Source organism: Pteropus vampyrus, unplaced genomic scaffold, assembly GCF_000151845.1.
Source record: "Pteropus vampyrus isolate Shadow unplaced genomic scaffold, Pvam_2.0 Scaffold202, whole genome shotgun sequence".
Lineage (NCBI taxonomy): Eukaryota > Metazoa > Chordata > Mammalia > Chiroptera > Pteropodidae > Pteropus > Pteropus vampyrus.
The window spans coordinates 2949250-2963193 of record NW_011888983.1 but is presented as its reverse complement, the minus strand read 5'-3'; the positions used below and the strand labels follow the sequence as shown (position 1 = coordinate 2963193).

General features: G+C 50.6%; 1 protein-coding gene across 1 annotated transcript in view; it reads left to right on the top strand.

Annotated features, from left to right (window-relative positions):
- Positions 1 to 13944, top strand: part of VSIR (V-set immunoregulatory receptor) — a 26841-nt gene that overhangs the window by 5919 nt on the left and 6978 nt on the right. Inside the window, exons 2-3 of the mRNA XM_011372178.2 lie at positions 7090 to 7521; positions 8310 to 8366. Coding sequence (XP_011370480.1) covers positions 7090 to 7521; positions 8310 to 8366 — 489 coding nt within the window. The remainder of the gene's footprint in view (positions 1 to 7089; positions 7522 to 8309; positions 8367 to 13944) is intronic.

The following is a 13944-nucleotide window of genomic DNA, read 5'->3' as shown; positions in this document are numbered from 1 at the left end:
TATCACTTGCCATAAGTGGAACAAAATCATTAAAGTACATAATAGGAAGACCAAATAAGGGTATTAAATTCTAGTTGGAAACTATAGCCTGGCGAAGGCTCCAAGCCTGAAATGTGCTGTCCCTTGCAACACAAAACAAAACAAAAAAACCAAAAACAAAAGCTTAGCAAATCACAAAGATGTTGTGAAGACATATTAGCATCAAACTGGGACTTTCTCTTTGATGTAATTGAGACCGAAAGAATTGAAAAGAGACTGACTTTCTCTCTATGTAAGTCAATGTATTTAACGCTGAAAAACTACCTGTGCTGTAGATAGTGTCAGCTCCTTTCCATCATTACAGAAGCAGACTCACCACTGTAAGGGGCATTAGCTGGTGGCGGGGGACAGTTCAGCTCTCCTGGAGGAAGGGAAAGAGGGCAATGTTTCCCATCCTTAGAAGCCAGTGCAGGGTCAGAGGGCCTCTCTGGGCTTCTTCCAGCCTGAATTCTCCCAGCCTGAATTCTCCCAGCCCCCGTTGCCTCCCCCAAATAAATAGAGCATCCAAATAAATATAATGGCTCCAGCTGGGTCCTCTCCTATGCTGGGGCCAATTAGCCACCCCAATAACCACCGGGGGAGAGGGAGCTTGCAGCCTCACTGGCAGGGGCCCAGGCCGCTGTCTATCTGTAGCAAGTAGGTAGGGCCCTAGACAGTCCCTGGCCACCTGTACACTCTAGAGCAGGGGTCCTCAACCTTTTCGGCACAAGGGACCAGTGCTCCTATGAGAATCTAATGCCTGATGATCTGAGGTGGAACTGAGGCAGTGATGCTAGCGCTGGGGAGTAGCTGCAAATACAGATGAAGCTTCCCTTGTTTGCCTGCCACTCACCTCCTGCTGTGTGGCCCGGTTCCTAACAGGTCTCAGACTAGTACTGGTCCATGGCCTGGGGATTGGGAACCCCTACTCTAGAGGGTAGTCTAGACCTCCCGAGCCAGACAATGTGGGTTCAAATCCTGGCACCATTACTTACTTTTCATGAAACTCTGCAAGTTACTTAACTTCTCTGTGCTTCAGTTTCTTCATCTGTAAAATGAAGATAACAATATCTACCTCACAGAGAGGGAGGATTAAATAAGCAAATCCATGTAAAAGTGATTAGAATGATGCCCAGCACAAAGTGAGTGCCAGTTACTACTACCACCACTGAAGGTAGGGCACAAAAAAACTTGAACCTGAACCTTAGAAAGTCTTCACAGCACAGGATCTTAAAACTAGCTGGCTGGAGCTGGTAGTTTGGGCTGCATACAGTCATCTTCAGGGACGGCCCGGGGGAGTCTGGGAAAGAGTCATCCACTGAAGCGTCCACTGGCAGGGCCTCTGGCCAGCTGCCCAGACCCTCCCTTGGGAGGTGCACTGGCCTCTAGCCTCCAGCCCCAAATGCGTGGATACTTTCCCAAGGTGCTGGAAGTGCAGCTTCCTCCAATAGAGCCTGGCTTCCCCTTCCCGGACTCCTTGGTCTGATGTGAATGGACACTTCCTGCAGGGGCAGGTATCAATAAACACATCTGAGATGCCCTTTGTCCTCCCTGGCCAGAGCCCCAGGGGTGGACCTACTGACTTCAGGCCCTCAGTTCCTCACCCCTGGGGCACTTCCTGGAGCTTAGTGCTGGCAGACTTAGTCCTGATTGGTCCTTGCCCCTATTTCCCTCTGTGCTCTGCATCTTGATAAGGATGGAGCCTAGCCTTTCCCTATACCCTTCATGGACTGTCCTGGGGGATAGGGCCTGGCAGGAAGTTGGAGACCAGGTTCATGTATGTTTGGGGTCCCCTCTGAGGGCGAGGTCCTGGCCTTTTGCCTTTCTCATAAAGCTAGCAACAGCGTGCGATCAGTTAACTGTTTACTTACAACTCCTAGCAGCTGGACAGAGTTCAGCTGTTTGGGTAGGGCCACCTGCCTGACTAATCAAGCTGGGACCCACCTCCAAAGGCTAGCGCGTTGCCTTGGCAACTATGAGCTAAGCTTATGCCCTGTCAGGGAAAATATACACACCTGCCCACACCCACACACACCCATCCCGTGCACGCCCACAGGGTTTCATTGCGAGGCGCTTGTTGAGTGGAAAGAGGTGAAGGTCACGAAAACTAGCATCCTGAGATGAAGCCAGACAAGAGGTCTTTTCTCCTGTACCGGAACGGAAGCTTTTACCAGAGGCGGAGCCCACCTGTGGCTGAGAGTTCCACAGCTAGAAAATGGCAGAAGCAGGACTAAATTCTGAGCCGTTGTCCCTTTTGGGACTCCCACGGCCTCCCACGGCCTCTCTGCCTTGGACCTGGCTCATGTTAGGTCCTTGGTAAATATCTGTGGAATGCAAGAATGATGTTTTCAGCTTGGGCCTGAGGCAGGGCTGTGTGGAGCGCAGAGTCAATTCGAGGTCAATTCACAAAGTAGCTGGAGGATGAAGTGTCAACCCCGCCCCCTGGAGGGATGGGGGCTCTTCCTGTCTGTAGTCCAGCATGTCCAAGGTGTGGGTCTCAGGACAGCCTCATAGGGCTGTGTGGCCCTGTGCCAGTTGCTTGATTCCTCTGAGTCCATTTCCTTACTTTAAAATGGAGATAATAATACCTACGCCAGGGGGTGTTATGAGAACTAAATGAGATGAGTATAAAGTGCTGAGGAAGTCCTAATACATGAGGTGCTCAAAACACCTGTGATTATCTTTGTGGCCCATTTCTTGCCTCCTTCCTCTGTCCTGAAGAAAGACAGCCCTTCCCTCCTCCTGCAGGGTTTCAGAGCTAGAGGGGGCTTAGGAACTTGGGGAATCTTCTTAAGATGTGATGAAGAAAGGGAGGCCCAGAGAAGGATGAGGGATGGCTAAGTGGGGACAGGGGCCCAGATCAAGGTTTTTATCCTGAGACCTGGAATTTTCCAGGTTCACAGTATTTTTCCTCTAGGAGCTTCTGCCTCCTTAGTCCATGGTGGGTGGGGGCCCAGGCCCCAAGAGCACAGTAACTGGATGGTTCCTGCCTTGGCACAAGCTCAGGCCCAGGGTCATTTTCCTGTCTGACACGTTCTCCGCCACCCTGGAGCCAGGGGCCTTCCTCCCCACCCATTCTCCCCAGGCTCTCACAATGACCCAGGTGTCCAAAAGGATCTGCTCCTGACAATAAGCAACATCCTCCCACCAAATAATTATAATTCCAGCCAAGATATATATACATATATATACACACACACACATACACACACACACACACGTATATATATATATATATTCCCCAATAACATGTGCTCATGCACAGCTGTGGATGGCACGGGGCACGTGAACTATTTTCCCCAAAACCTTGCCCTTGAATGTCCTTCCAAGGTCAGGCTGCCCTGGTCCTTGATCTGGCTTGAGTTTCAGACACAACAAATGGATGTTTTCTCTCTCCCTAGGACAAAACCCTGTGGACCCTTGGCCTACGCCCATCTAGCCCTTTTGCTAAAACTGAACACTCTTCCCCACCCCTAAACCTGAATCCTAGCTTCTCCTTTTTCTAAAAAAAGATGTCCTTCTGGGGTGCATGAGGGGTTGGGGATTGAGCAACGCACCTCCTCTCACTATCTCTGAACCTCAGTTCCCCGTGTGCCCTCCTGTGAGTTTTCGAAGAAATCACCTCTAGGGCTGAAAAGACCCTCCCCTCTGCTGTCTGGGCAGTTCAGCAGTCATTCACACCATTGCTTGGACCCTGTCCCCCCACCCAAGCTAGCCCCACCTTGCCTACATTTTAGTCCTGCCCCATCCATGCCTCTGTTCCCTTAGCAGTCCCCACCTGGCTCAGCTTTGTGCCCTGCTTCTTGCTTCCACCTCTACCTCTGCTCTACCTGTTCCCCGCCACCCCACCTCCCGAGAGCCCCCAAGGTGTGTGCGTGCTTGTAAATGCTGCTGGATCTAGACTAGGCCCCCAGCCTTGGGGTAGCTCTGGGGTTGGAGGTGATGTTGGGAAAAGGGAACATGGGGCACCAGTTGGGAGAGGCGCTAGTGGGAGCTGCCATGTAGCCTACAAGACACGGGGGAGCACAGAGCAGAGATAACAACAGGGTCTGCTCTGTGGGTGGGATTTTGTTCTTCCTGAGAGCACCTGGGAGGATTCTTTGCCTAGCCACTTCCTAATCTCCATTTACTGGCATAGCCATAGTTCTGAGGCCACACCTACGAGGGCTAGTCCAGGCTGGCAGGGACAGAGTCAGGGAAAAAACTGGGGTAGCTGGGGCTTCTCTTCTACCAGGTGTGCCAAGGGGGTAAAGAGCAATGGGTTGGCAGTCAGAGGAGACTTGGTTAGTCCCTGCTCTGCCAGGCTGTCACTCAGGACCTTGAGTGGATCATTGAGGGTCATCTCTGTAGGCGATAGGCTTGGGAAGTAGAGTCCCTCCCTGGCTAGTGCAAGGAGCCACGCTCACAGATCACAAAGTCAAGGGACCATGGGGCCAAGAAAATGTGGTGAGAGAGTAAAGCAGGGCAGGTGGAAACATTAGGGAGTAGTGGGGACTGTGACAAACTGAAACACCAGTGCCCCATCCAGATAGGAAGCTGTTACTCAGCTCCAGCTGGAAAGCTAATTTTGTGTTAATCTTCTGACTTTCAAAGAGAAGTTGAGTCAGAATTTTCATGTCAAATTCCTGTTGTTTAAGTGTTGGCAATCTCAAAAAAAGTATAAAATACTTTAAGGGCCAAATAGAATATGTCTGAAGCCTCAATGTGGCCTGTGGGCTACCAGTTTCTGAACTTTTTTCCCAATGTAGTGTCTAATTGCCTGAGTTTAATTCTGGCTCTTGCACTTATTTGCTGTGTGACCTTCGATGAGTTACTTAATGTCTCTGTACTTCAGTTTCTCATCAGTGAAAGAGAAAGAAAACACCTGGCTTTTAGGGTAATTAGACATGCCCATAAAGCACTTAGCATGGCACAGAATACATGCTATTTCTTCTTCTTCTAACCAGACCCTATTTTAACTGAAGCCCCCATGTTCTAGGTTCTGAGTTCATACCCTCTGGAACTTCAGACAAATCACTTTCCCTTTCTGGGCTTTTGTGCTTCAAAAGGAGACCAGCATCTTTCCAAAGAAATTCTGAAATCTCTGCTCACTTTGGCAAATGACTTTCCATAAATCTGGAGCTCTCAGACATGGCTCCCTCTCACATGGGGATGGAGTGACTGGGACCCTCTGTTGTGTGTCTGTCTTCCTTATCTCTTGGGCCTAAAACTCCACCCTTGCAGACATATTCTTTGGGGCCATGGCTTTGCTGCTTCCCCACATTCTGCTATAAATACACAGGTATTCCAAGATTGGATCATAAGTTATCATTCACCCCTTAGTGAGAAAGACTTTGAAGCTGGCTTATCCATTCTATTGTGCAGAACTACTTTTCACTCACGGGAACTGTTTCTTCGATTGCTGAAATGAATTAGAGACTGGTATAGCTCCCATGTATCAAGTACCAACTCCTAGCAAGGCATTTTCAGAGTACTTCATGTAAATTATTTGTAATCCTTGCCTCAACTCTGGCAGGTAGATGTTTCATTTGTTTTACAGTGAGGAGTCTGAGGCTCAGAGTTTAAGTATCTCATAGCTATTGGACTCCAGTGCAGGCGAGTCCAATTCCAAAGCTACACCAGGCTGCCTCACTCCTGACTTGGCAAGGCTTTCAGATCTCCAGGCGGGTCCCATGCTCTCTACAAGGGAGGAGAGAGGCGTCTGGAGGAGGAAGTATTTTCTTGGGTTCAGGCAATGGCAATGAAAAGGACATACCCGTTTGGATTCTGTACATATTTCCAAACTCTCCTTCCCTGTCTGCCTGATCTACTTCGGCTCCCAAGATGTCAATTAAAATTAAACTACTTCTAACATAATAATCATAGCTATCCTTCCTATGTCTGCAGAGGGCATTAGAGCTCACATCTTGTGTTCTCATCTTTCCATCCTTCAGTCCTTTCACAGCTCTGTGTTGTAGCTAATATTTTTCTCATTGCGCACTTGGAGAAACTGAGGCTCACACAGCTAGAGGAGCCAGGACTCCAGCCTCGGCATTGTTTTCAAGAACCAGTGCTTTTAGGGGTCATCACAGTTAACCCCTAAGGTTGGGGTAGGGTAAAGAGGACTAGGGATTGCTCCATTGGCTTAATGAAAACAGAATAAACTAGAAAATATTTTTAAAAGACTGAGCGGCAGGCAGATGCATGGATGAGGTGGCCTCTTATATGTTCCCAGTCCCTGCTCCCGAGACACCATGGGTTTTTTTTTGTTTCCCCACCACCCGGCCCAGGGCAGCCTCTCTACGTGCTAAAACCGTATCTATTTGTCAACTCTAGAGGTCTTCCCTCCTTTAAGAAGTCTCCTGGCCATCCCCAGGAGGGCTATGTGCTTCCATCTCCAAGTGCCTTGAGGTTGGCACCAGTTAGCCCTTTAGCCTATGGGGTTACTTTGTCATGAATGCAGGCCTTGTCTGCCCAGCTAGGTTGGTTGTAAGCTGCCAAGGGAGGGCCATGTGTTCAGCATCCAGGTGATGTGTAGCACCTGGCACACGCAGGAGCTCCGTTAGTGCTCACTGATGAGGTAGAAAGGCATACCAGCCTCAGGAGTGGGAAGGGCCAAAGGTACTACCGATGACCCCCAGAAGGGTGGTCCAGGACAAAGGGCTGCTGTTGCCAAATAGCCTCGATGCTTCCTATCCTGCCTCCCGCGTGACAGCACTGGGCATGGAGGCTGGAAGTGCCAGGGGCCAGCTGTGGGCAGAGCCACAGTTCCTGCAGTGGTGGGGGAGTAGGGATGGGAGCTGGGGCCAGGCTGTGCTCAGTTTGCTGCCTGCCTGGAGTTTCTCCTATTCCTTGTCTAGCTTCCCTGCAGTGGGGGGATCCCCCAGCTGGGGAAGCTCTCATTGCTCCTCCCACAAAGTCCGGGATGGAGCTGGGTTCATGAGCAAATGAAAGCTCAGGGAGGTCAGCTGAGTTGCCTGCGGCTAGGAAACCCACATCTTTGGAGCCCCAGGCCTAGGTTCTTCCCCACTCTGCAGGCACTGGGAGTAGCACTGGCTCAGGTAGGTGACAAGTTCTCATCTCTCTGAGCAGGTCTGGTGGCAGCCTTCAAGGTCGCCACACCGTATTCCTTATACGTGTGTCCTGAGGGGCAGAACGTCACCCTCACCTGCAGAATCTTGGGCCCCGTGGCCAAAGGGCAGCACGATGTGACCTTCTACAAGACGTGGTACCGCAGCTCACGGGGCGAGGTGCAGGCCTGCTCGGACCGCCGGCCCATCCGCAACCTCACGTTCCAGGACCTTCACCTACATCACGGCGGCCACCAGGCTGCCGGCACCAACCAGGATCTGGCCCAGCAACATGGACTGGAGTCAGTCTCTGACCACCATGGCAACTTCTCCATCATCATGCTCAACCTGACCCCGTCGGACAGCGGCCTCTATTGCTGCCTTGTGGTGGAGATCAGGCACCATCACTGGGAGCAGAGGGTCCATGGTACCGTGGAGCTGCAGGTGCAGAGAGGTGAGGACTGCCCGTGTGGGATAGCCTCGGGGGTGGTGTGTTGTGCCTGTCTGTAAGGGTAAGCAGAGCGGACAGTGTGACTGTGGGGGTGTGGTGCTGTGTACATGGTGGTGTGATTGTGTGTGACACTGTGTTGAAGAGTATGTGATGCTATATGGGTAGCAGGGGTGTGTGTGAGATGAGGTGGCTGTGGCGTGTGGAGCTGTGTGTAAGCCTCTTTGGTCAGATGGGTGTGATAGAGAGGAAGGGTATACATGGTTTGGTTTGGTTTGTGACAGTGGGACTTTTTAATGGGAGATGGTGTATGAACCTGGGCTAGGACTATGTCTGCTCCTGACAACACCATGACCGTGAAATGTGACCTGGGGTGTGAGTTGGTGAATGATTGGTTGTTGAGGAACATGTATGTGTGTGCTTGTCTAGGTAAGAGTGCAAGGGGAGGTGGACTGGACAGAAGTGTGGGCACAGGCAGGTATCCCCATTAGGGTGGCATGAGGATGGGCAGGGCATGCCCGGCTGTGCGGTGAGAATACATATGTACGTATGTGCGTGCATGCGTGCGTGCATGCATGTTGTGTTGTGTAGTGTGGTGTGGTGTGGTGTGGTGCGGTGCGGTGCGGTGCGGTGCGGTGTGGTGTGGTGTTGTGTAGGTTCCTCCTGGAACGATGCTGCTAAGTGAACAGTAGCATGGAGAGCTGTGACAGGAGAGGGGCAAGCGGGCCTGGATGAGCCTCTCTGGTCTCCTGGACCTGACATCTACCTAACAACCCTTCTCTTTGCGCCCACAGGCAATGAAACACCGTCCAAGTGCACTGCGTACCCACCCTCCCCCAAGGAGAGTGAAAGTAAGGAACCAGCCTCTTGCCCCTTCTGGGTTCTCTATTCTCCTTTGTCCTCCTCCTCTGCTGCTGCCCTTCCTTTTGCTTCCTCCTGCACCTGAGCCATTGGGCTGCAGCCCCCAGAGGCCCACTTCCTTTCTAAGACCCAAAGCCTGAGAGAGCGGCTTCCCAGAGTTGCTGCTGTGGGCTCCCTGGGTGGGGCTATACCCCAGCAGTGACCTTTGGCCAAGTGCCCCATGACAGGTACTGGGTGCCACAGGCTGCTGAGCTTCTTTTCAGTGGGCTCCCCTCCTCTCCACCAGCCCTCTGCCTCATGGGAAAGTTGGAGGGATGTGGGGGCTCCTCTTGACTTGGATTCACTTAAATTTTCCTTGTTCTGTGTGTGGGGGAGGGAGGAGGGAGAGGCTGAAGAAGAGAACAGAACTACGTTTCCTGGGGCTCCTACTATGTGCCAGGCCCTGTGCTAAGTCCTTCCAAGTGCTGGTATCTCAGTGGATTCTCATAAAAACCCTGTGAAGCAGGCATCACCATCTTCATTTTACATACATGGAAAACGGAAGTTCAGAGAGGTGACTTAACTTGCCCGAATTCACACAGCCAACAAGGGTAGCACAGCTGGGGTTGTGCTCGCTTCGCCTTCTTCTCAGCTCGAGGGGACGTGCAGTGGGTGGCAGTCAGTCCCCTGGTGTTTGCCCAGAGAGGTGCCCTATGGGGGAAGGGAGCACTGCCCTAAGGTGCACCCGGGCACTCAGAGGCCAGGAGAGAATGCCCAGCAGCTTGGGGATGGCAGGCAAAGGGGAGATGTCTTTGGAGCACCCCCACTCTTCTGAGACAATAGGCCTTGGCTTCCACAGCCTTCTATTTATCAGACAATAGGTCTTGGCTTCCACAGCCTTCTATTTATCAGTAATTATTGAGCATCTAGTGTGGACTAGCCTCTGCCCAGGCCCTGGAGATACACAAGTGCAGACTTCCTCCCTGCCCTCCAGGAGCACATGATCAAACACTGAGCCAGGAAAGGGAGCAGCTCGGCTACAGCCCCAGCCAAACCCGAACTCAAGGGCTGCTGTGACTTTCTACTCAGACTATTTTTTTCTTGAACCAACAAGCAGACTAGCCAGGAACAAAATTAGAACACACATCTTGGTCTGAGCCAGACTCACGTGGAACTAAAACTCTTTAGTTCAAGCCCCCATCCCTGTACACCGCAGAGCTCACGTCACTTGTCACCAAGCCACTGCCATCCTCACTTCCTCCACCAGCAACTCCCTGGTAAGGGTGGAGGGGGGGCCTCTGAGCATCTCCTTCCTTCCCACGCAGCGGTCTCACGACTTCGTGCACACGCGTGTGCCTGTGTACAGGCCGGGGTGAGCTGCACCTGAGGGTGCACATGAGTGTTCACTTCTCCACTGCTCCTTCCACTGTGAGCAACTCCCCCAGTCCCACTTCTTCCTCCTGCAGAGCTCACTTAGAGACTTCTGCCGCTGCCTTCATTTCACAGGTAGGAAAAGTAAGATTCAGGCAGGTGAAGGGACTGTCCCTTAGTGTCTCAGACCCAGAACCGAGATGCCAGAGCGCCTGATTCTCAGTGTGCAAACCTCACCTGAGTGCTGGGCTGCCCCCCGCTCTGTTAACATTGGTTTTCTGAAAATTAGTTGTATTAGTCTTAGCGACAGAGACAAGAGATGCCAGAGTAGACAGTGCTAGAGAAAGCAGGTACGAAATTGAAAGGGGACGGAGATTTGGTTCATTTCTCTTGATCTAGACTCTAGAGAAGCAGCTGTTGGAATTCAGGGAACAGAAGTCACCTGGGAAATCTATGAAATCTGGCTGATAAGAGCCCAAGGGTGAGGCAGCACCTTGAACCTGACTGCCAAAAGTAGGTCAGGCTTCCTTTGCTGGGCACCTCTACTCTCAGGTTTTAACGTTTCCTTCCTCTCCAGTTCATGGGGATGTGCAGCCTCACTCTGGCCCGTTTCCCTGAGCTACTGTTAACAATGAATTGGCTCCCTAAGGGCCAAAGGGACATGTTTGCTTCTGTCCCAGCTATTGAGGGCAGGGGGATGGCTTCAGTGACTTCTGGAGCCCCCTTCCAATCTCCTTCCAGTTTCTTGGTTCTGGAGATCTGGAGACTATAGCTGAGGCGAGGCTTGGCACTATGGTGGGCGTCGTCTCAGATAAGAAGAAACACAGCTATCATTTTGGGTGCTGTGTGGGGGTTTTGGACAGCATGTCCATTCTCTAGGTATCATGAGTACACTGAGAAACAGGAGAGAGTGTGCCCCTTCCTACTGATGGGAACAAATCAGTGCTTTCTCAGAGGGCTGATTGGGGGATCAAAAACTCAAATGCCTCCAGGGTCAGGAAGCTGGTGAATAAGGTAGTAGGGAGGGGTGGAGACTGTGGCTAGCACCCAGCTGCCAGTCTATAAGTGCAGGAGGGGAGTTCAGGGTTGTCAGAGCCACTGAATTTTCAAGCAAAGTTAAAAGTCCATATTTTACATGAGCTCTCAGTTTAAAATGTTGAGTCCACTCTAGTGAAAGGCAGTGTGATGAAGTGGTTAAGAGCGCAGACCTTGAAATCAGCCAAGTTGCTTAACCTCTCTGTGCCTTAGTTTTCTCATCTATAAAACAGAAATGATTATAATTGTACTCACTTCCCCGGTTGTTATGAGGCTAAAATGAAGTTCTGTATGTTAAGTGCTAAGAACCATGCCTGGCACAGAATAAGTGCTGAATTAAGTGCTGGCTGGTATTACTTCTAATGCAGATCTCTAGGCCTGGCTTCCCAAGTAAACTTATCCATTCCCTTGTGCCAAGGGGGGATGGCAAGTGGATAGCAGAAGACAGTGGATACATACCCTGTTTTCTAATGATTTAGAAATATTTGCCTGGTGACTCAGATGCTCAGTGGGCCTTGGAGCTGGCTGCTGGGTACCGCCTTCCACTGCCACTTACCTTTGGAAAGATTCTAGTCCTTGCTCTAAGACAGGTGCTTTGGTACTACTTATTAGCTAATGAGGCTTCCAGCCAAGAAGCTCTTTGATTTTTCCTCCTCTAAGTGCACCCCAGTCTCCTAATGTTATCTTTGGAAATTAGGAAGGTAGCTGATCTCTGAGATCATCTGAAAGCCCAAGTCATTCTGAGGTTGGGGGAGGTGACAAGAGAGGAATAAGACTGAGGAAGTTGGTGCCCCAGAAGTCCTGACTGGTGAGGGGCTGTGGTTTTTCATCACAGAGTCCAGGGAAGTGGGCTGGGCAGCCCATTTCCCCTCCCCTTGAAGCAACCTCCCTATCCCGGCAACACAGAATGTTTTGGTTTGCTTTTTATCTAGTCCCTTCCCTGGGGAGCCAGGCAGCCCAGCCAAACTCTTTTCTCCATATATACCCACAGGGTACTACTGGCAGGCCTGGAACAAAAAATCCACAGAGTAGGCTGGCCTATCCCATCCCACCCTGCTAAGGGCCTGGCACAGTCCTGGATGCTGGCCTGGCAGCTGCCTCTGCCAGTCCTTGAGCACCTTCCCAGGATGAACCTGGCTCTTGATGGCTACTGGCATGACCCCTACCCGCTAGGTACTACTGGCTATGCCCGTGGGGAGGGGTGGAAAGCTGTAGTGAGGCTGGGATCTACAGAGGAGTCTAAGGATTCAGATGGCAGTTGGGTCCACAGGGCTGTCCCCAAATCCCCCTTCCAGCCTTAACTCTTAGCTCAGATTGTAAGGAAACAAAGTCCTGATCCCCTAGAGGAGCTGCAGATGGGCAATTTTTGCCTGGGGACAGGAGTGGGGGTAGGGAGGTCAGGCCAACAGGGAGCCGGAATTAGTGAGCACCTGACTAACCTCATCAAAAGTTGCTTAGTATCAGTCCAGAGACGGGCTTTGATGACTAGAAAAGAACCCTTTGCAACCTGCTTCTCTGATAGTACCCACAATAAGGTACTGTGACAGGGTTTAGAAATACTTGAATGTCTGAATTACAGAATGTTTTTACTTTCAATATTCCACGTCAAAATGCAGCCTTGCTAAGTTCTGCCAGGGAGCCTGCTTTAATGTGCGGTTGAACTTGCTTTCTAATTAGCATAGCGACTGTTCCCTGCACCAGTGGGTACTTCTAAAGCGCCTAAAGACAGTTTGTTCTCTGCTGTGGTGTGAACCACCCCTCTGAAAGCTTGTTTACAACATCGGATTGTTTAGCAATGCAACGAGACAAAAACAGCCCTTATTCCAAATGAGTAGAGCAGAGGCAACGCTGAGACCACAGCCCATCCACTTTTCCCAAGCTCCTTAGGGCCAAATTGACAAGATATCCCAGCCCATCTTGTGAGAAAGGCTAAAATTGGGAAGGAAATGCATTTACGATGGTTGTGGTTCTGAGTTTGCATCTGTTCCCAGATAAACTCCTAGAGTCAGCAGATTGGATTGAAATAAAGCAAGCCTCTCACGCTAACCTTTTCAGAAGGCAATTAATTTAGCAATAGATGAAAAGAAAATGCACATACTTTTTCGCTCAGCACCTTCAACTGCTAGTTTATGTACAGATGTACTTCCCTAGGTGAGCAGAGGTGCATACACAAGGAGTTCACTGCTACATTATCAGTTATGTTGAAATATGGAAGCGACTTACATGTCCACCAATAGGGAACTGTTTTCAATAAATTTTGGGTGAGGCCCATGATAAAGCCCTGGGGAGAACGATACAGAGAGATGTCCAAGCTACGCTAAGTGGGAAAAGAATTGTCACATGAAAAGCATATCACATACATACTGTATATGCAGGGGACACATATCCAGACCACACATAAGAAAACCGCGGACATTGATTATCTCTTTGGAGGGGGCCCGGGTAGAGGAGGAGGAGGAAACTTTGAAATATATTTTTTAACTTATACATTTTTTTTTGTAATTTAGAAAGTTTAACATTTTTAAATGTCAGACAAGATTCACATTTCTCCAGTTCTCGCCCCATGACTCGTATATATGAGATCGCTTGCAGAGGCTCTGCTGTGGAGCTAAGGAGTTTTTAGAAGATGTGTGGGGCTTTTCATTCACTTATTTTTATTGTGGTAAACCATATAAAATTTGCCATTTTAACCATCTTTAATTGTACGACTCAGTGGCATTAATTATGCTCACAGGTTGTGCAACTATCACCACTATTTCCAAAAGTTTTTCATTACTTGGGCTCCTTTTGACTTTGAACTCTGTGGCATGAGGTCTGTGAAGGGCCTGCTCTCCCTTCTCAGGGGACAATCTGTGGCCCAGGGCAGTTGAGCTGTCTCCAGTGGGCTGGATAACGAAGACCCGTCAGCCGTAAGTGCCTGGCCTCATTTCTGTATGCTCTGGGCCCACCCGAGGAGGAGGCATGGGGCTTTCTTTTAAAGGGGGCCCCTAGACCTTCCGTGCCTCTGACGGTCACTGAGGGTCTGGCTGTGAGGCTTGGGTAAAGGTGGGTCCCACTGCTGCCTGGCCTTCCCTCTTTGGGCTTCTGTTTCCCTTCTGGAGGAACAGTGGGAATAGGGCCTCACCTTGGCTGTCTCTCTGCCCTTTCAGACATCACAGCTGCTGCCCTGGCTACAGGCGCCTG